The following is a 21,875-nucleotide window of genomic DNA, read 5'->3' as shown; positions in this document are numbered from 1 at the left end:
AAGTCATTGACGTATCACAGCCTCAAAGCAGAGGTAACGTCATTGACGTATCACAGCCTCAAAGCAGAGGTAACGTCATTGACGTATCACAGCCTCAAAGCAGAGGTAAAGTCATTGACGTATCACAGCCTCAAAGCAGAGGTAAAGTCATTGCCGTATCACAGCCTCAAAGCAGAGGTAAAGTCATTGACGTATCACAGCCTCAAAGCAGAGGTAAAGTCATTGCCGTATCACAGCCACAAAGCAGAGGTAAAGTCATTGACGTATCACAGCCTCAAAGCAGAGGTAAAGTCATTGCCGTATCACAGCCACAAAGCAGAGGTAAAGTCATTGACGTATCACAGCCTCAAAGCAGAGGTAACGTCATTGACGTATCACAGCCTCAAAGCAGAGGTAACGTCATTGACGTATCACAGCCACAAAGCAGAGGTAAAGTCATTGACGTATCACAGCCACAAAGCAGAGGTAAAGTCATTGACGTATCACAGCCTCAAAGCAGAGGTAAAGTCATTGACGTATCACAGCCTCAAAGCAGAGGTAAAGTCATTGACGTATCACAGCCGCAAAGCAGAGTTGTAAACGGCACTTTCACATACTCTGCAATTCTGCATAATTCTGCTACGTCACGGCCTATATGACTTGGCCTATCGAACCGCACAACAATGTGGGTGTGGAATTCTCTAAATTGTCATACTCTAGACTAGATGATAAACGGTGGGGGGGGGGGGGGGGTGACAGAGGTCTCGCCTTAACCCATTTAGGACTGAGGCCCATATATGCTATATACTGTACATATACATGCTATATACTACATACTTGCTATATACTGTACATAGCAACAAGAACCCAGAGGTTCCCGTCCTGAATGGGGAAACACATGACGACTGGTGACGTCAGAGAACATGACAAAATATCTGCATATAATTGTTCCCCGATGAGTAATCTTGGAATTAAAATAACAGAAGGTGTGACACGAAGAAAGTGCTAGTGAAAACGAGAAGAGTCTCTCTTGACACCAGGATTATGTCTCGTAGGAGTGCTCGTCTGCAAGAACACTACGACGACCCCAAGGCCAGCGATGTGACCAACTACAGAGAGACCGCTTCTCCCGTGAAAAGGGGAAGTTCTCCCCTGAAAAGGGGAAGACCCAAAAAGGCCCCTACCTCCAGTGTAACCAACAGCAGCGCTAGTTCAGCCAGCAGCTATGAGGCGCCGGCCCCGGCAGAGCAACACCATAGCAGGATTATACGGGGCATGCTAGATAGAGCAAGCGACCTAAATTCCCAGTGCACTGACCTAAAGGACATACTAAAGGACGGTATCTCTGCAGGTCTGTATATGGGCAGCAGCAGGCAACCGGTAAAGATGGAGATGAACGAGAACAGCATATATGATTCAGGGCGTACCTCCGTTGAGGATCACTACCGGAATTCCCCCGTGGCTAAGAGCAGCGAGGATACCAGTGAGCATGGATACAGCTATGGCACCTATGACACTGGCCTCAGCTATGGCACTAGTGACCGTGGACACGGCTATGGCACTAGTGACCCTGGACACGGCTATGGCACTAGTGACCCTGGACACGGCTATGGCACTAGTGACCCTGGATTCAGCTATGGTAACTTTGACACTGGCCACAGCTATGGCAGCTGCAGTGACAGTGGACCCAGCCACGTGGGGCGTACCTCCGTTCTGGTTGCTGCCGTACGGACACGAGTTGTGATATTTATTTCCTTTATTTCTTATCTTTTAGATTTAGCTATTTCATCATTCAAGGCTGCCAATGGTCCACTGAAGCAGGAGACGGATCCAAGCAGACTATATTCCTCCTCTGAGGGATACTTCCAAAGGCGGTTTAGCGAAGGTGATGGCATCGATAGCAGCAGTGGACACGTCAGTCAGACAGGCTCAGTCTTTTCTTCACTAAAAATATGGATTTTCTCTGTGTTACGAAGGGTAAAGTTACTTTTGGATTTAGCTATAGCGTCGTTCAACGCCGGTGCCGCAGGCCTCGACAGACCGCTAACGCAAGAGATGATGAGCCATACCAGCCTAGACAGTTCAGGGAATCCCTTGAACTGTCTAGGCTGTAATCGTTCGGACAGCCACTACCAGTATCACACCCCCACTAGTAGCTATGGTACCAGAAGCCCTGGACACAGCCGTACTGTATCTCCTCACCGGACTGGATCCCCCCGTCAGGCAACAAGCTCCATCTCAGTAAAGGCTGCAGTGCAGACAAGAGCAAAGTTACTTCCTCTTTCCTGTCTCCTGTTCGTTGTCGCAGTTCTATGTATTTTCATCCTCTTCTCTCTCACCCACAGCAAACAAACACAGGTCTCTTTAATTGGTTCCAACACTAGGCCTCAAATACCTAGAGTGGATCCACGAGTGGTATCGGCTGCTGTGCAGAAGAGGATGCAGGGTCTCCTGCCGGAGGACGCGGCTGTGTTGGTGTCACGTATAGTGACGGAAGCCTTGGAGATGGAGAACCTGAAACTGTCCCGGGAGCTGTCGGACATGTGGACGTGGGCTCCGCCTCCAGCCACCCATCCAGACCCCAGCATGTTCCAAAGCCAGCTCAAGACCCTGGTCTATCACCTCTATCACCCGGTCAGAATCACACACGTCACTCTCAGTCGTTTCAACTGTCACTCGGCACCCAAGGACTTTGAGGTTTACGGGATGATGGAAGTCAGGGAAGAATTGGCGGTACTGCTCGGGAAGTTTCTTTATAATCAGGATGGAGCATCAACGCAGACGTTTAAGCTCCACAATCCGAGTAATTTGGTGTATCCATTTGTGAAGTTGCATATCCTCAGCAGCTGGGGTCACACAGAGTATACTTGTTTATACCACTTCCGTGTTCATGGAAAGATCGGTGGCGGTGCTATGTAAAAAAAAAAAGAGGTATTCCCACAAATAGGAAATAGAGAAACAAGGGTCTAATAATCTTTGGCCAAGACGGCAGTCATTTCTAACACTGGTCCTCAACGTCAAGTCTGGGGACCAACAGCAGTCCGAATTGGACCCTTACAGGTCTGTAAAACCAATTAACACTGTAAGATCTGCATTGTTACAGAAATGTACCCCTGGTGGTTTCCATTGAGAACCAGTGATTTATATTTTATGCGACATGATATATCGGATTTCAACCCGATTAAACTGCCTTTCAGTTCCATATATAAAATTAACGACAACATTTATCTACTTCCTTGCCTTACTGGCAGCTTGGCACAAGATATTTGGTGCTGATGAGTCCAGAGGAAGACAATGTTATTACTGAGAACAGCTCAGACTAGGACGCATGGGAGTTAGATAATAAGGTGTAGGAAGAGAGGGGACTGAGCTTGGGGAAGAAACTGCGGTCTAAATGTACCCTTACCGGTCTGTAACTGTTTATCAATTAATTAAAATGTTCAATTTGATTCCATTCGAACCCCAATCAGTGTAGTTAACCCTCCGTTTGATATGCAGGCCTCACAGACCATCTTAGTTTTTGTTTAGTTTTTTTTAAACTAGATTTTATTTTAATTCCCCTTAACAAAATAATGTTTTCCCCTTTTAGTGTTAGTTCTAGTTACTATATGCCTAATAACCAGCTAAGAGGAGCGCGACTAGGTCACTTCCCACCTTATCACTTACAGTAGAAAGAGGCAGGCGGCCAGTGATTATCAACCTTTTTAAATTAAAGGACCCCCCGTTTGATATCCATATAGGCTACTGTAGGCCATGGGCTCCCATTTGAAACTATTTTTGATCTCTGGGACCCAATTCTACAATCTACCGTACTGTAAAATCCCCAGTGTTAATTTAACTCAGCGAGTGTACAAAACATTTGTGCACTCACAAGAGTTACAATCAGAGTTACTATCAGGCATTTAGCCATAGGGGACCATGGCTAAATGGGGACCTCCTGGGGGACCACCTGCCAAAGACTGCACTTTGAGAACTAGTGACCTAAGCTCAAGACCTTTGAACAGTTCGGTCATGAGGGTCCCAGGGACGAGCTGGGAACAAAATCTGGCCATGTATTTTTTGGACTGGACTGGACTGGCCCACCACAACCGTATACTCTGTCCCATCAAGGCCTCACAAATACACCAGGATTTAACCACTCGAACCCCTGCATCCCTATCCTGGGGGCACATTCCATTTTTTACTAAGAACAGGTTCTAAATGTTGTAAATTAATACCACCACTTCTTCTGGACAATTAATATGCATTCATGAAGCCTTGAGTAAAATAGATGTATGATAGTAATAGATGTATGATAGTAAGCCTATAGTAAGTACTTAGTAGTCATGTCTTTAGCTATAGTGTCTAAGTCAAGTCTTACAGTTGTAATAATATAATCTGATGCATTGCATGCAAACCGGTCTACAGAACACTGCATATAGTAGCTATATAAACAATAGTATCTTTATCTTTAGCATACAGTAAACATTGGTTAGTGATAACAGGAAATACAATATCTGGCAACACAATGAAAACATGGAGTTGCTGTCGGACAGAAACCTTGTATCTCCATATTTCAACTTTTTTTAAATGAATGGGCTACTTCATACAGTGTTGTAGTGACAATAGCAGATCTACAAGCCAAGCTTGGAGATGGGCTATTTTCACAATTTTATTTTTTAAATGGTAACAAAAAAGAACATACAAAGTTTCTGTCCTACAGCGACAATGTTTAACAGTGAACATCAGCTAACATTATTCCTAATAGAAGTTTTTTTGTTTTTGATTAAACCCACCACAATTAACCATGCCTTTGTCTAATAATGTTGCCATCTACATCTACAACAACTAAACCCGCATTTGAAAAATATCCACTGCTGTTTTCATCCAAATAATATAATATGAACGTGGGGCCCTGACAAAGGCTTGTAGCCGAAACGTGTTGGTCCAATTTTAATGATCTTTGCCATGCCATACAAATAAAGGCTTTTTTTCACTTGACTGGAAGTGAATGCCTTGGACTCCTTTTTTACCCTCGCCAACAAGCACCCGTCTTCAGTTCACAACTACAAAGGACCACGGCAGCGCTTCTTTCCTCTATTCAACGTCAATTATCAGTCATTTATACTTATTGGCTCGGCACTGGCAATGTTTTTCATTATTTGAATTCAGTTAACCTGTAGAGTAGACGGACATGGAACATTAGGTTTCTAATATACATTACAGTACGTAGCAAAATCCATCTGTAAAGGTTATGAGAGCAGAACTGGTTCCAAGCTACAAAGTTGCAGGCTATACTGTACTATACTGTATCACTATTATTTGGGTTTTACTGTGCAGTGTTGATACCCCAGTTACCCCACTGTCATTACTTGGGTTTTACTGTGCAGTGTTGATACCCCAGTTACCCCACTGTCATTACTTGGGTTTTACTGAGCAGTGTTGATACCCCAGTTACCCCACTGTCATTACTTGGGTTTTACTGTGCAGTGTTGATACCCCAGTTACCCCACTGTCATTACTTGGGTTTTACTGTGCAGTGTTGATACCCCAGTTACCCCACTGTCATTACTTGGGTTTTACTGAGCAGTGTTGATACCCCAGTTACCCCACTGTAATTACTTGGGTTTTACTGTGCAGTGTTGATACCCCAGTTACCCCACTGTCAATACTTGGGTTTTACTGTGCAGTGTTGATACCCCAGTTACCCCACTGTCAATACTTGGGTTTTACTGTGCAGTGTTGATACCCCAGTTACCCCACTGTCAATACTTGGGTTTTACTGTGCAGTGTTGATACCCCAGTTACCCCACTTACATTACTTTAAATTCCATAGCATTGGCCCTAATTCCATAGCATTGGCCTTAAATTCCATAGCATTGACCTTACATTCCATAGCATTCCATTCCAATGGAATTTAAGGCCAATGCTATGGAATTATGGCCAATGCAACCCTTTGTAGAGGGTTGTGAGTTGTCAGTTGGTTTGTATAATTGATGTTGTTCTGTAAAAGTGGTGGTATTAGGGCTTGTTTGTTTATGTGTGCCTTGACGGAGCGGGCGGTAGAGTTTCTGCTATCTGCGCGCTGGTTGTGGTGGGCCGGTCTGGGCCAAATTCACGTGAAAATGACCTGGCCGAATTTTTGTCCCAGTCCAGCCCTGTTAATGTCTGTATTTCTCCGCACCAGGACTTCTTGAACAATCTGAAATGCAATCTATTCAGGAACACTCATTATTATTAATATTTATAGGGTTTTTTCTTCAACATAACATAACATGACATCACGGTGGGAGCGGGGAAAAGGAGGAAACATCGGGCGACCGACACACACACACACACACACACACACACACACACACACACACACACACACACACACACACACACACACACACACACACACAGCCATTTTAGTCACACCGTAACCTCACCACTTGACGTCCAAATAATGTAGTTTATATTTTAAGCACTTGGGCCCAACGCACCAGCCGGTAGGAGGGGGAGTCATTCAGGGATGACCGGGAAAGTGATTCCCTCTGCAAAGGCAAGGAAAGGGTCCCATACTGTGTGGAATTTTGCGACAGAGCCCCTCATTATGTATCCAATTCTTTCTAGCTGCAGATTATGAAAAATATCTCTCAGCCATTGTGTATGGGAGGGCGGGGTGGGTGATTTCCATCTCATAAGAATTAGGCGTCTTGCCAGTAGTGTTACAAAGGCTATAAGGTCTGCATGGGCTCTAGACAGTGGGAGTTGAGAAATGCCAAACAGCGCTGTAATGGCGTTAGGCACTATAAGTGTCCCAGTTAATACTGTAAGCGTCTCAAAGATTTCAGTCCAAAATGTGCTCAGAGACGAACATGTCCAAAACATGTGTGCGCGTGTTACCAGTGTCTGATGGCATTTTTCACAGTTAGGATCAATGTTATCGTATATTTTTAACAGCTTAGCTTTCGTCCAGTGGGTTCGATGAACGACTTTACACTGGAGTAGGCCATGTCTGGCACAAGCTGATGAAGTGTGAACACGACTGAGGATATCCTGCCAAAGATTGTCTGAGATTTCCATCTCCAAATCCTCCACCCAGCGCTCCTTCACACTATTCGTAGATACAGAGGATAGGGACTGCATTAGGTTATAAAAATATGAAATTATACGTTTTCTCACCGGTACCTGGACTAGAAAGTTATCTATGGGGCTTTTTTCGGGTTTGTCAGGGAATTGGGGACCTGTTACGCACAAACCTCTTCTTGTCGGGGGAGATCGAACAAATTTGAAAGCTCTTCGAACGAGCCAAAAACATTATTAATGTATAAATATTTGAATCGTTTGATTCCCAGATTGGCCCATTCGGCAAATGCCCCGTCTGATATGGAAGGAGGAAAGACATGCTTATCTATTAGTGGGGCCAGGGTGGAGAAGGACTGTAGGTCAAAGTGTCGTTTAAACTGATTCCAAATTTGTAAAGAAGTTTTAACAATTATATTATTTGTGTACAAGGAGGAGTTGCAATTGGGAGGGCAGTGTACCAGAGCAGCCAGAGATACAGGCCTTGAGGAAAATGTCTCCATCTAACACTCTGGTGGAGGGCCAAGTGCTCCTGGATATAGCCAGAGTTGTAGCATACTGAGATTAGCAGCCCAATAGTATAATCAAAAATTTGGCAAGGCCATTCCTCCCAATGGTTTTGATTTTTGTAGAAAATCCTTACGGAGTCTTGGTTTTTTCTTATTCCAAATAAAGTCCAATATTAAGCTATACATTTTTTAAAGAACGTCTGTGGGAGAAAAATTGGTATGCACTGAAATAAATAGGAGAACTTAGGTAGAGTGTTCATTTTGACAGAGTTAATCCTTGCGGCCAAGTTTAGTGGAAGCAATGACCATCGCTCCAATTCAAGTCGTATACGAAGTAGGCATGGCTCAAAATTGGCCTTGAACAGATTGTTGAAGTCACTCGTAACTTGAATTCCTAAATATGTGAAGCTATAAGCAGATATTTTAAATGGGAAATTATGTAAGGGATAGCTTCGGGCTGTTGTACCCAGAGGGAAAAGTTCACTTTTGCCAAGGTTAAGTTTGTAACCTGAAATAAAACTACATTTGTTTAGCGTGCCCAGTGCAGCTGGAACAGATATGGACAAGTTGGAGAGGTATAAAGGAACACTCATTATACTTTAGATGTAGCCATTTATTTATTCCAGTTACAGAATACCTGGTGCTGATGGCTCCACCCGGATGGTCCATCCATCCATCCATCTTCAACCGTCAACCGCTTATCCATAGTTGGGTCACGGGGGCAACAGCTCCACCAAAGAGCTCCAGATTTCCCTCTCTAGAGCAACATTAGTAACTTCCTCCTGTGGGATCCCAGGGCGTTCCAAGGCCAGTGAGTCGATATAATCCCTCCATGTCATCCTTGGTCTGCCCGGGGGTCTCCTCCCAGTGGGACATGCCTAGAGGACCTCCCTAGGGAAACAGATGCTCGAGAGGCATCCTAGGAAACCAGATTCCCGAACCACCTAAGCTGGCTCCTTTCCAGGCGAAGAAGCAGCGACTCTACTCCGAGTCTCTCTCGCATGACTGAACTACTCACCCTATCTCTGAGAAAGATGCCAGCCACCTTCGGTCATGATGACCCACACTTCATGACCATACTGTAGGTGAGAGTAGGAACGAAGATTGCTCGGTAGACAGAGAGCTTTGCCTTCTGGCTCAGATCAGTGATGACATTGAGAAAGATGCCAGCCACCTTCATGGTACAATGATGACGTTACCAGGGATCTCCATATTTGGGCATCTCCATACTTGGGCAAGGCTGACATGGAACTCCATATTTGGGCATGGCATTGGTCTAATCATGGATCGCCTAGGAAATGTATTGCCTACATATAGATGACAGACGTGCATATATGGGCATGGCTGGTGATGTCATCATGACATGAACGATGTTATAAGCTCGGTATATAAGCTTCCAGATGAGAACAGATACTAGGCAATCAGAGAGTCTTTTTGTGCGTTCGCCATGCAGAAGCCCTTACCTCCTTTTGATACCTTCAATTCGAAGAAGGATTACGACCGCCGACCAGTTGGGTCACATGACTACGCTCACATCACCCAGCAGCAGTGGAACAACAGTCTGCCTCACCCTCAGTTGTTTGACTCCCAGGCAGCAGGGCCCTCCTCTGAGCAATTTACACCCCAGCCAGTAAGGGCCTCTATGCTATTGCAGCCCCAGGCAGTAGGTGACTCCGCAGCTGGGACAGAGGATAATATCAACATGACCCAGCACCAGAAGAATGATAGGACCACTCCTCAGCAGCTATTTCACCCCCACAGAGTAGGGGGCTCCATCCCTACCGCTCTGCCAGGGAACACTCATACCTCCACCACTACTACCGCATTGTCAGGGAACAACACCCATAGGAGTATGAGCTACACAACCCCCACCATGACCCCCATTACACCCGCCACAACAACTTCTGGATCTGGAATCCAACCAACATTACAGAACATCGTAGCTACAGTGAACCTGGGCTGCAAGCTGGACCTGAAGCTCATCGTCCAGAAAGCGAGGAACACAGAGTACAACCCCAAGCGATTTGGCGCCGTCATCATGAGAATACGAGAGCCCAGGACCACTGCGCTGATCTTCAACTCCGGTAAGATGGTGTGCACCGGAGCCACGAGCGTGGAGCTGTCCAGGCTGGCGGCGAGGAAGTTTGCCCGCGCTGTGCAGAAGCTGGGGTTCCCCGCTAAGTTCCTGGACTTTAAGGTCCAGAACATGGTCGGCAGCTGCGACGTGAGGTTCCATGTGAGGCTGGAGACACTGTTCTTCAAGCACAGGCAGTTCAGCCAATATGAACCCGAGAGCTTTCCGGGCCTGATCTATGAAATGATAGAGCCCAGAATTAAGCTCCTCATATTCGTGTCTGGAAAGGTTGTGTTGACGGGTGCCAAGACCAGAGAAGAGATCAACCAGGCGTTTGAGAACATATACCCTATCCTGAAGTCCTTTGAAGACCAAGAGCGAACACGTACAGCGATTGAAAGTTGTAAATAACTTTGAAGAGAGTTCGGTAGTTCACACTACATCTTGATATTTTTACATTTCCATTTCTGCTAAGCAGCAATGTATATTTGGATTCATATACAGCATATATAACGGGATACATTTGCACGACTAAAGATTTTGGGAGGCAACAGTCTGGCCTGAGGACACAAGTGTGATTTTTTAAATATCTTCAGACTCTAGTGCCGTCACCCATACAACAGCGGTACAGAAGATGCTCTGTTCTGTCTCTGATGACTTGTCTTAATGGCTGGCGGCATCCTGTCCGCAGGTGTAGGAGTCTGCCGGGCCCTCACCTATCTATCATAGAAGATTTAAAAAGACGGCAAAGAATTAGTAGCAGAGGGTGCATATATTGGTCCGATGTACTAACAGTCCAACACTACTTTGGTCCCACATCCTAACCTAAGCCACGGTTGGACCACTGTTGGACTAATGCCTGCCCCTATTAGGGGTAAGACAATAAATGATATCCACTGATATCCAACCGCACTGCTGTTTTACCGAGCCCTGTTAGTTATCATGAGCTTCTACTACTGAGGATAACAGCTACCATATGCAATGTGTACCCCTTAGTTCAAAACCAGTTGGTTAGCTGTTTTTATTGATTGTTTTCAATTCATTCATGTGCATTATTTAAACTTGAGTCCCAAAATCTGAATCTTAGGCCCAAACGACACCAGCTGCAACTCCTTGCAACAAAACAAACCACACCAATGCAACTCCTTGCAACAAAACAAACCACACCAATGCAACTCCTTGCAACAAAACAAACCACACCAATGCAACTCCTTGCAACATACCATTGGGAATAATGGTTGCAAGGAGCATGGCGACCCTCTGGTGTGGTTAGGGCTTTAGACATGTAGCAAAAAGAATAAGACAAACATAAAGGAATTGCCTGGTGGCAGCAGCAACAATAAGCAACAAAGCTGTGGAGTCCAGGTCCAGGATACCCAGGGATCCTTGGCTTGAGCCGTTAAATGGACCCATAAAACGGACTCATAAACGTACACTTATAGTTTAATTAACTGTACTGTGTAGATTATGGTTTGTGGTTTGATGCCAAAATATTTAGTTCCATTTCAACTTCTGAAGACTTTACAGTGTAGATAGTGTAGGGTGAAGACGTTAGTGTAGATAGTGGAGGGTGAAATTGTCTGGTTCCCAAACCTTTTCATGTCATGGACCCCCAGACACTAATTAGCCCCACGGACCCCTATTTATGCCAGGGACCTAACCCAAAACCATAAACACATGTAAACATTTCAATGCGTGTATAATGACACATTGCCCGCAGGTGTTTAAATTATTATTAACCTGCACCGCACGCACCAACCCACAACATGCCAATAGCATATGGTGTTTATTATCCTTGGGGGGGGGAAAGAAAGTGTGGGGAAAAAAAACTGTGGAGTGGATTTGAGATTCAGGACGACAACTGCATGCTCGTCATTTGGGACTGTCCTGAATTGGAGAACAGTCAATATATGATTCTTGACCTTTTTCCCTTTCAGGGACCAAAATCTACACTGAAATCCCAGTTTGAGAACCAGTGTCCAAGATGATCATTAACCTTGACATGGTGCAGCCAAGACTTCAGGGCCATATATTAAGACTTTTTGGTGCCCACGGCTACAACCGAACCGTTTGTCAGGATCTTACAGCAAACCTGGTCAAGTGCAGTGGAGGGTTGCATAATGATTGAGATTGAGCACTTATTTTCCTTTCCATTTTTTGTGTTGATTCTTACAAAACATAACACAACTTTATGAAGATCTAGTTTAAAATGGTCTCCATGGGCATGTTACGTTTGTACCCCATCAAGATAGCCATATTGGGCACCCTCCCACCATCCACCATCCACCCACAAGGCAATTTCAATATTGTTGGGCTCCTTTGCAGCCTGGAAATCTCCATATATGGCATGGCCAATTTTAAAAGATAGGAGGAAAAGGGAAAAACATCTTTGTGTCAATGATGGGGAGGAATAGAGGGTACACTGCTTAGAGGTCATCTTCTTCGTCTGGGAGCGCTGTTTCTGATGCAAGTTTGAGTTCCTGCTCGTAACGTGCCGTGTCTTCGGGGTCCATGGTGACCTCTGGGGGGGCCAGGGCAGGCATCTCCGCAAACTCCAGGTTAGGGTCACCCGCCAACTTCTTTGCCAGCCACAGGAACGGCTTCTCGAAGTTGTAGTTGCTCTTGGCCGAGATGTCGTAGTACTGCAGGTTCTTCTTGCGGTGGAAGGTGATGCTTTTAGCTTTGACCTTTCTGTCTTTGATGTCCACTTTGTTGCCGCAGAGGACGATGGGAATGTTCTCACAAACGCGCACCAGATCGCGGTGCCAGTTGGGAACATTCTTGTAGGTGACTCGAGATGTGACGTCGAACATGATAACGGCACAGTTGGCTTGAATGTAGTAGCCATCCCTGAGGCCTCCAAACTTCTCCTGACCAGCCGTGTCCCACACGTCGAAAGTTATGGCTCCTCTGTTGGTGTGGAATTTCAATGGATGCACCTCCACTCCGAGCGTGGCCACATATTTCTTCTCAAACTCTCCGGTCAAGTGCCTCTTGACAAAAGTGGTCTTTCCTGTACCACCATCTCCCACCAACACAAGCTTGAACTTGACTTCTTGGCTGCTGCTGTACATTGTTTTAGTCGACGTTGTTACTGCTGATAATCTGCCGTTGCACACGAATGCTAAATGCTTAAACACTCAATGTTTTTATATGAGAGCTTAGTGATGTCGGCATCGCAGTGATTTCACAGTTCAGACCTTGACTTTGGATTGGCTGAGAGGCATTGTCATTGTCTACAAATATAGAAATGCAAGTGTGGAAAAACGTGCATCATTAAGAACTTGGTGAAAACTACAATGAGCAGCCTGCCTGAAACTTATAAACAAGCATCTTCTGATATGGAACAAACCAGGACTCAACTATGTGAGGAGTTTGTTTCTGTAACAGGTTCTGACAGCGCTGTTGCTCAATGCTATCTGGCTGAAAATGAATGGGAGATGGAGAGAGCATTGAACGCATTCTATGAGGCTGACCTGGAGACAGTATTCGCCATAGAAGAGTCCCCAGAGAGAAGAGAGCCTAGCCACCAAAACAAAAGGAGGAGAACTGACACCAATGCTACAAACTGCACTGATCCAACGGAGGAACCAGCTTGCTCCAGGAAAACAGAAGTTAACCAGCAGTCCCCAGAGAAAGATGACAAACTCTCGCTAATCTCCTGGAATGTGGACGGACTTGACACAGACCTACAAGACCGCGCCAGAGGCTTGTGTTCATATTTATCTTTGTACACTCCCGACGTGGTGTTTTTGCAAGAGCTCGTTCCACCATACGTCCAGTACCTGAAGAAACGAGCCGTCAGCTACCTGCTCGTGGAAAGCGGTGAGGAGGGCTACTTCACTGGGATGATGCTAAGGAAATCCCGAGTCAAACTGCTGCAGAACACCATCGTACCGTACCCGACCACCCAGATGACGAGGAACCTGCTGGTAGCTCGGGTGACATTCAGAGGGTTGGACTTGTGTCTGATGACATCCCACTTTGAGAGCTGCAAGGCCCACGCTGAGGAGAGGACGAAACAACTGCGGCTGGTTCTGCAGGAGATGGCCGAGGTGCCCGATAACATCACAGTGCTGTTCGGAGGGGACACCAACCTCAGAGACGCAGAGGTGGCTAAGGTGGGCCTGCCACACGGCCTGTGTGACATATGGGAGCGGTTAGGCAGGCAGGAGCACTGCCGTTACACCTGGGACACCCAGGCCAACAGCAATCTGGCCGCACCGTACAGCTGTCGCTGCCGCTTTGACCGCGTATACCTGAGACCGGCTACCAGGGGGGATGTGGTCCCGCACCTGGCCCCGTTCAGCATGGCGTTGATTGGCCTAGAGAAGCTGGACTGTGGTCGTTACACTAGTGATCACTGGGGAATATACGCTCAGTTCACCACTAGCAGTGGTGGACAGTAAAGTAGGCCTATATTTACTTGAGTACTGTACTTGAAACTAATTTTCTTTATCAATTTCTTTATCTGTACTTTACTCCCTGGGACCCAAATGTACAGAATGTATGAATTAACAACTTGAGCCATCTATAGATGCACCAAGTCTGTCTGTACGTTACAGTACGTACGTACGTCTGTAATCCACGTAACTCGAGAAACGTTCGCCCCACCGACTTCAAATTCGACACACACGTTCCACACCCCCACAGGGAACGCAGTGCCCGGTGTAGACTCCATCGGATAGCTGGTTATCCAGAACCAGCACAAAAGTCTCTGCCCGGGCCGGGCTCTGGACCTGATCACCCCTATATCTCCATATTATGGAGCTGGCCTGTTCTGACTGACATCTATAGAATCCATATTTGGGCATGCCTGACAAAGAACTCCATATATGGGAATAAAAGGGACATAGACATAATAATGCATGCATTTCCAACTTGCATCGTAGACAAGTTGCCCAAAGGGCACCGCTCTAGTATTTCAAAGAAGGGAAAATATCTCACATTGCGGTGCTTTGTACACACAGAGTTACAGACAAGGTTAATGTCGGATCTGACATTGAGAAACAGTGACCTGTTTACTGCTTGTGATTGATTTGTGCTCTGTATCAATCTGTATCAAACCATAGACTGTAAAACATGGATGAAGGGACCTGTCATATGATTATGACGCATTGGTTTCCACTTTATGGTGAATTCAAATGCACCAACTTGGAACTTCTGGTTCCGAAAAGCAACCAGAAATGACTATTGGCTGTAACCGCAGCGAGGGCTGGGCTTCACTCGACACAAGTCAGGACCGAATTGGATCTTCCATTCTGATTGACTGTGATTAAGGGCCTTTGCAGTCAATATAATGGTTTAACCCCACAAAACATTATACAAAAGGTTTTTCAATGGATTCTATATTGGGCATGCTAAATAACATACTAAAAGTCTACCAAAATATAGACCTCAGAAAGATCGCATCCCAGATGGAGCTATTTTGTTTGCTATTTTGAGCTAGTCAGTTAGGCTCGGGCAGGCATCATGCTGACACCCCCGTGAGAGAGCTGCTAGGGCCCATGTCCTGGGCGTAGCCTATAGTGCATTTTGTTATTTTTCCTTTGTTGAGCGTTAAGCATTTTTGAGTTTGTTGTTTTGTATTTTGGCCAGTATTATTTTTGTCGTTTGATTTTTCTGTTGAGAATATCTGCACTGGAGCTGGAGCTTGGAGCAATAAAAACCATCAAAAAGCATCGCTGACTGTTTTTGGAGCCTTGGCCCTCGGGCAACTTTACATGTGGTGGCAGCGGAAAGTAACAACAGTTCAGGATGCCTCCAAAACCACATCTGCGGAACCAGCAACGGCAAGTATCATTTGAGGAGGAAGAAGAGGGTGCCACAGGAGGAGAGATCCACACCAGGGTGAGCACTACCTCGTCCCAAGAGGAAACTTTCTCAAATCTGGCCAGGATGTTTAAGACCTACATGCAGTCTCAGATGGAGAAAGAGAAGAGTCAAGACAAGGAGAAGGAGCGACAGGAGCGGAAGCTCGACGTACTCACTCATCAGATAACCCAACTCCAATCGGACATGGAGGCAGCCAGGGCACATCCGAGGGAGCAACCAGCGACGTGAGCGCCACCTACAGGACCAGGGACGGCATCGGGCGTGGCGGGGCCATCGGTGGCATCTGCACCAGCACAACCACCACAGGCGCCAATACCAATGGGAGATCCGAGGCTGGTGAGGTTGGAAGACTCCGATGATATTGAACATTTTCTGACGACATTTGAGAGGCTAGCAGTGGTTTACCAATGGCCACGACAGCAGTGGGCCATCCGGCTCATCCCCTTGCTGACCGGGAAAGCAAGAAGTGCGTTTATAGCGATGGATCCGGCCTACACGCAAGACTACGACCGACTGAAAGAGGCAGTGTTGAAGAAGTACGAGGTGAACAGAGACTCTTACCGCCATCGCTTCCGTAGCCTTGATGTGCCGCCAGGCGAGTCACCTCACGAGCTATATACACGCCTCAAAGACCTATTCAGCAAGTGGATGAACTACTCGTCTGCCTCCAACGATGACATCAGAGAGATGGTGGTCCTCGAACAGTACCTCAGGGTCCTCCACACAGACGTGAAGATCTGGGTCAAGGAACGGGACCCTAAGAAGAGGCTGCAACACTCGTCGACACCTACGTGTCAGCACACAAGGGTCCGGGGTCCGACTCCTACCATTACTCCGGACAGCGCCAGGCGAGGGGTAAGTCTGAGGGTTGGTTCAAGGGGGGTAGTCCTCAGAATAGCTCCTAGGCCTACCAATATAGGCCTCAGGCCTTACATACCAGGCCTCAGGCCTACCATTGCGTGGCACATCTATGCACGGAATATCTATGTTCAGTGATAGGGGGTGTTGTTGAGAAGAACCACACGCATGCATACTCACTATGCATATTTCCTTTGGTCATTTTATACTTCCAAACAGAGAACAAAGCTCCAGACAACAACTCGGAACAAAAACAACACAACCAGCCCAGCACGGAAAACACAGGGTCAGTGGGCACAGATACACTGTTTCTACACCTAAGCACAAAACGGCCGACAGCCGCGGACAGAAGAAGCTGCGCACAGCTTATTTTTCCGGGTTTTTAGACAGCTGGTGTTTGGAAATTAAGCTCCACCTCCGCGGACGACTGACGCGGAGGAGAGCGTTTCCGGGAATCTGGCCGTCGCGCAAGTCGTCCGCGGAAGTGGAGCTTCTTTTTCATCCACCAGCTGTCTAAAAACCCGGAAAAAGAAGCTGCGCGCAGCCGAGAACGTGCGCGGCTCTTTAGTAAGTCTGGCAGCACCTACAGTATAAGGTGTGTCTCTCTCTCACTCGGATCGGATCGCACTGTGACACACATTTGTGGCGTTAAGACGCAAGATCCGCCACAGCGGGTCGAGCTTACAATACAAGAACAGAAATAGCTTTACACTTTGGGTTGGCGAAGGGGCCTTTCTGTGTGGAGTTTGCATGTTCGCTGCGTGTCCCCTAGGGTAGGTACCCTCACAAAAACATGCAGTAATCCTGGTCTCTAAACTTCCTCCCCCTGGCCAGCCGGGGCGCCTGATGGAGGGGAAAGGAACTGGTTGGAATAACGTGTTCCTTCCACACGCTACGTCCAACCAGGGAAACTCCCCCCTGTCAGGTGTAAAGGAGCAACTTGGACACTCAGGCATGAAGGAAGCATGAGTTCAAGTCCGTTGCTCTCCCCATGTCTCCCATATATGGGGACTAGGTTGGCGGAGGGTGTGTAGAGCCCAGGATCACATTAGATAATTGACACAGGGTGAAAAAGGGGTTAAAAAATCGTGGAATAAAAATAAATAAATAAAAAATAGCTTTACACTTGGAAAGGCCTTGAGAAAAGGCACCACAAACAGATCTTTTCATTTTGAAAGCATTTTATTAGTTTAAAATGATATATAGTACAAAATGTATACACCAATACCCTTACGTTTCTCAGTTCCCCTGCATAAAATATTTCAATCTGTTCCGCTCGTGCCACATATTAGTATCTATAAGATACATTAGATTGTAATTTCCTCATACACAATAGTTGATGACAAAGATATGGCAATAGTACCTTTGTAACATTAAAAACTTATCAGCAATTTTTTGGTGGACACATTTCAAGACTTCAATACAATAAAATTATACATTGTACTGTAAAAGTTGCATTGCAATCTGCCCATATTTTACAAGATTTTCAAATTCATGTATTTCTTTTCATCAAGTGTCAACAAAAAAAAGGTAATGATACATGTTTTTTTTTTATACATTTATAAAAATGGTGTGTGAATGTCAGCAGGCTTTTCCCTTTTAATACCTGCTGTAACAGAGTTGACATACAACACTGGTTCTCAACCACTAGGGGTCTAACAGTGTACAAATCATTTTAAATCTTTGGGACCCCAATCTGCACAATACAAATGATCAGTGTGTAGTTCACTCTGAGAGTGTACAAATTCATTTTTGTATATTCTCAGAGTTACAGACCCTGTAAGGTTCCATTTGGACCCCCTATTGGTCCGCAGATCCAAGTATGAAAACCAGTGACATATAGTTTTTATTTAATTTAATTATTGTATTTATTTTTTTAACAAGGCAACTTTTCATAAATCAATAAGAATAAATACTAGACCCCTCCGCAGTGATATTGTACCTGTTTATAAACATTTCATATATATATATATATTTGTATAATATATACTCATAACATATAAACTTGTAAAAAATATCTTTTAAAACGTTTTTCCTTCCTAATATGACATATAAAGTGGTGAGGGTAGTTTGTGATTTGTGTGATTGACAGATCTGACGGGACCAAGAGAGAAAAAAAACGTAAAAACAAAAGTAACAATAGGCATGCATCATCAGTTTCCATGGAAACACAGGGTGTGTGGCTCTTCCAGTTGATTGGCTGTGGCATGTCGCACTTATAGCTACCTCGTCCAATGGGGGCTTTGTGACCAAAGAAAAACAACGGTTCATGAATAATTAACCGCTTGCTGTCGACTCGGCGGTTTCAAACCTGAACCAATCACAGCATGAGTCTCATTGACTGGCGGGACTCCTTGACCCCGCCCCCGGGGTCATGGGGTGGGTCGTCTTGGGGGAAGGTCACCTTGTCTGGCGTGTATTCGTTACGCTTCAGATCTAAAAACACCAAAGGAGAAGACGTCAGAGGTCAGAACCGTCGCTGAACCAGAACCAGAACCGTCGCTGTCGGGGTGGACACTTTTCAGGAAATGGATTAAAAGAACCATAGCATTATGGCTTGATCGATCGAAAGCGCTATAAAAGCGCAATTGCCATTGATTAAGCGTAGTATTAAATAATAGGCTTCAATTGACCTAGATCTACGGCAATGGCGCGGCGGCAGCCAGTGGTTCCGTGCGCCGCACAAGATGCCCTTTTCTTTCCACTTGAGCGTCTGCCCCTCAAAACGTCTCTGCACGCCACTGTCTGCCCCTCACTGTCCCCTCACTGTCTGCCCCTCAAAACGTCTCTGCACGCCACTGTCTGTCCCTCACTGTCCCCTCACTGTCCCCTCACTGTCTGCCCCTCACTGTCCCCTCACTGTCTGCCCCTCACTGTCCCCTCACTGTCTGCCCCTCACTGCCCCCTCACTGTCTGCCCCTCACTGTCCCCTCACTGTCTGCCCCTCAGTGTCTGCCCCTCACTGTCTGCCCCTCAAAATGTCTGCACGCCACTGTCTCTGCAAAGTACCAGTTTTGGACATACAATATGAGGGTCCACCCGACAAGAGTGAAGAGACATTATACTCCGTCGTATGACACATGATACAATTTGGAGTGTCCCTCACCAGGAAGTTTGAGTTTCCTACAGCAGGAGTTGCAGTGGTGTTTTGCACGGAAGTTCCGGATGGCGTCGTCCCCGAGGTTGGCAGGCCCAAAGATCATGTCATATGACCTGTACCATCAACACACCAGTACTTTAATAGTAGCAAAACAATCATTCCTAAATACATTTAAATAAAAGCAGGTGAAAATGGTAAAAGCAGAAGGGTTGAAAAGGGTCTGTAAAAAGTTAAGTTTGGGAAATTATATTTGCACAATAATAATAATAACAAATATATCATTATGACATCAATACTAGGTCTCATGGCATGTTTTGGTTAAAAGCAGGTTAAAATCCAGGCATGTCATGCCCCCTAAAACAGCATGCCACGCCCACACTGCCACGCCCACACCAAAACCAAACAAGGTTGTTGCACTTTAAGTTGCTGCTCTGGATAAGCTACATGTCCATTTAAAAGGATATTTCACCTTCAAATTAAATGAAATTAAATGGACATTCTAATGTGTGAGGGGTCCTTACTTTTATATATATATATATATATATGTCCTAGCACCCTGTATGCATTCTTGACAACTTATTTTTCGATTGCTGCTAGCAACTGACCAAGCTGCACACAATCTGCTGAAACGTGCAGTGACCTATATCACTAGGTTTAATAAGCGCTAAAATAATTGTCCCCCATCCTGATGAATACACAAGGTGAACCACATCACAATGTGACACATTGTGAGTGTGTAGATCGGCTTTCATTTATTTTATTTCATTGGATTGTAGGGTCCCAGTTTGGGTTTTTGAAAAGATCACCCTAAACTAAGGGCAGATTCATACTCCTATTTTACCGCTGTTTCGAACCGACTTTTATTCGGCTCTAAAATAGGAGTATGAATCGGCCCTAACATCGGCCTCTTCCGAGTGCAACTGGTCCCTGTTTGGGAACACTCACACCAAGGTATGCAACAGGCTGACCAGTGCAAGGGTTCAGAAAGTGGTGGCCGTTGAGGTAAAGGTGCGGCTGTTTGAGCCTGACACAGAGCCATCCTCAACAAGCTGGGATGCTGAAGATGAGGCACGAGAGTAGGTAGAGATCCACCAAGTCCATGGAGAGGATATGAAGCCCTGAGAGTAGGGGGTGCAACAGTTAATATGACGAATAGACCGGTCTAGTTTTGGACTGGGCTCCACAGAAGTCAGGATTACTGCACAAATAACCACCCATCTGTGCAATACTCCACATATCACTTGACAGACCCATCTCACATTTTCTCACAAGCCTCCACAAATTGGCAAAGTAATGTCACAAATGTGACGCAAAGCTCAGCCAATCATTGAAGCCCACGGGTCGGGTTAGCCGATCAGGCAGAGATATACGATCCAATGATGACACCAGTGTCATTTCTTATGAATTTGACCCTGAATATTGATGTTAACACCATTTCTGCTAAGGACGTGTATACACGTCCTTTATATCACGTCTTTTATGTCAAAACCATGGGGTGCTAAGGACGTGTATAGGCGTCTTTTGGTCCTTGTTGATTTGCGCATGCACGCTGCTGTTCACTTCCTTGTTTGCGGCACCAAAATAATTGCTTGTATCTCCTAATCTAGGAAACTCCATGGTTTCAACAAGCCTCTCGTTTGGAATATTAACGCTTCTAGAGAGACTTTCGCGTGACCAGTGCAAGGTAAGAATGGAAGATTATGCCTCCCGGTTTTTTTGGGGGGGGGGCAGAAGGCAGGGCTTTTCAGAGTAAAATCTGCCATATCTGATATATTATTTATTATTATTATTACTATTATTTTGAAATATGCTGTCGGCATCCGTTGTTAAGTCTGCAACCCTAGAGCTGGACAACAACTTACCCTTTCTCACCACTCTTAATGACGGATGGATCAGTCAGAATCTCCCCGACACCTATGAAATCACACACACACACACACACACACACACGCACACTGTAACCAATGGCGGAAGAAGTACTCAGACGCATTGTGAGCTTGTAAATCACGTATTTTCAAGAGACCTGGGGAATAACGACCCCTAGTGGCGAGGTACGTATAGTATATATATATATATATATATTATATACGGACGGACGTGGGAATAAAATAATTAAGGAGAAGTGGCAGAAGGAGACACATACTTACAGCACACTTATTTGAAAACAAATACAGGGTCAACATTCAGCAAGAAATAAAAGTAGAAAGGAAAGGAGAATAAATAAATAAATAGAGAGAAGCATAGAATGAGCGATAGCAACACAATACTTTCACTTGTTGTTTTTTTTAATCAGCAAAAGTCTGATTGGACGGGTTTGATTCGGTCCATTTAGTCCAAAACCAGAAGAATTTTTCTTCCCGAGTTCTGAAATCCCGAGTTCTGAACACTGTTACTGTAGCATTATGTTATGCTTTAGCTATAGAAAAATAGCAGATCTACAAGCTCGTAGCGCAGGCACTAGGCCTGCTATTTT

General features: G+C 45.5%; 4 protein-coding genes across 4 annotated transcripts in view; 2 read left to right on the top strand and 2 right to left on the bottom strand.

Annotated features, from left to right (window-relative positions):
- Positions 1-8,982: 8,982 nt before the first annotated feature.
- Positions 8,983-10,020, top strand: LOC310854520 (uncharacterized protein; the record flags this gene model as incomplete). Its single annotated transcript, XM_083759200.1, has 1 exon — positions 8,983-10,020. One exon carries the CDS (start codon positions 8,983-8,985, stop codon positions 10,018-10,020), a length of 1,038 nt encoding a protein of 345 aa, XP_083615326.1.
- Positions 10,021-12,035: 2,015 nt separating this feature from the next.
- LOC310853640 (GTP-binding nuclear protein Ran-like) lies at positions 12,036-12,422 on the bottom strand (the record flags this gene model as incomplete). The annotated part of the gene is made up of 1 exon (XM_083758032.1): positions 12,036-12,422. The coding sequence occupies one exon, from the start codon at positions 12,420-12,422 to the stop codon at positions 12,036-12,038; it is 387 nt and encodes a 128-aa protein (XP_083614158.1).
- Positions 12,423-12,950: 528 nt separating this feature from the next.
- LOC310854519 (tyrosyl-DNA phosphodiesterase 2-like) lies at positions 12,951-14,018 on the top strand (the record flags this gene model as incomplete). The annotated part of the gene is made up of 1 exon (XM_083759199.1): positions 12,951-14,018. One exon carries the CDS (start codon positions 12,951-12,953, stop codon positions 14,016-14,018), a length of 1,068 nt encoding a protein of 355 aa, XP_083615325.1.
- Positions 14,019-18,622: 4,604 nt separating this feature from the next.
- The window catches only part of trpm7 (transient receptor potential cation channel, subfamily M, member 7), a gene marked incomplete at both ends in the record, with an annotated part of 43,230 nt that continues 39,977 nt past the window's right edge, over positions 18,623-21,875 (bottom strand). Inside the window, 2 exons of the mRNA XM_083759198.1 lie at positions 18,623-18,738; positions 19,409-19,515. Of these exons, the coding sequence (XP_083615324.1) occupies positions 18,623-18,738; positions 19,409-19,515 (223 nt within the window). The remainder of the gene's footprint in view (positions 18,739-19,408; positions 19,516-21,875) is intronic.

The sequence above is a fragment of the Protomyctophum parallelum genome (genome assembly GCF_964188405.1).
Source record: "Protomyctophum parallelum genome assembly, chromosome: 2".
Lineage (NCBI taxonomy): Eukaryota > Metazoa > Chordata > Actinopteri > Myctophiformes > Myctophidae > Protomyctophum > Protomyctophum parallelum.
The sequence above is the reverse complement of the archived record's forward strand: the minus strand, read 5'-3'. Positions and strand labels throughout refer to the sequence as shown.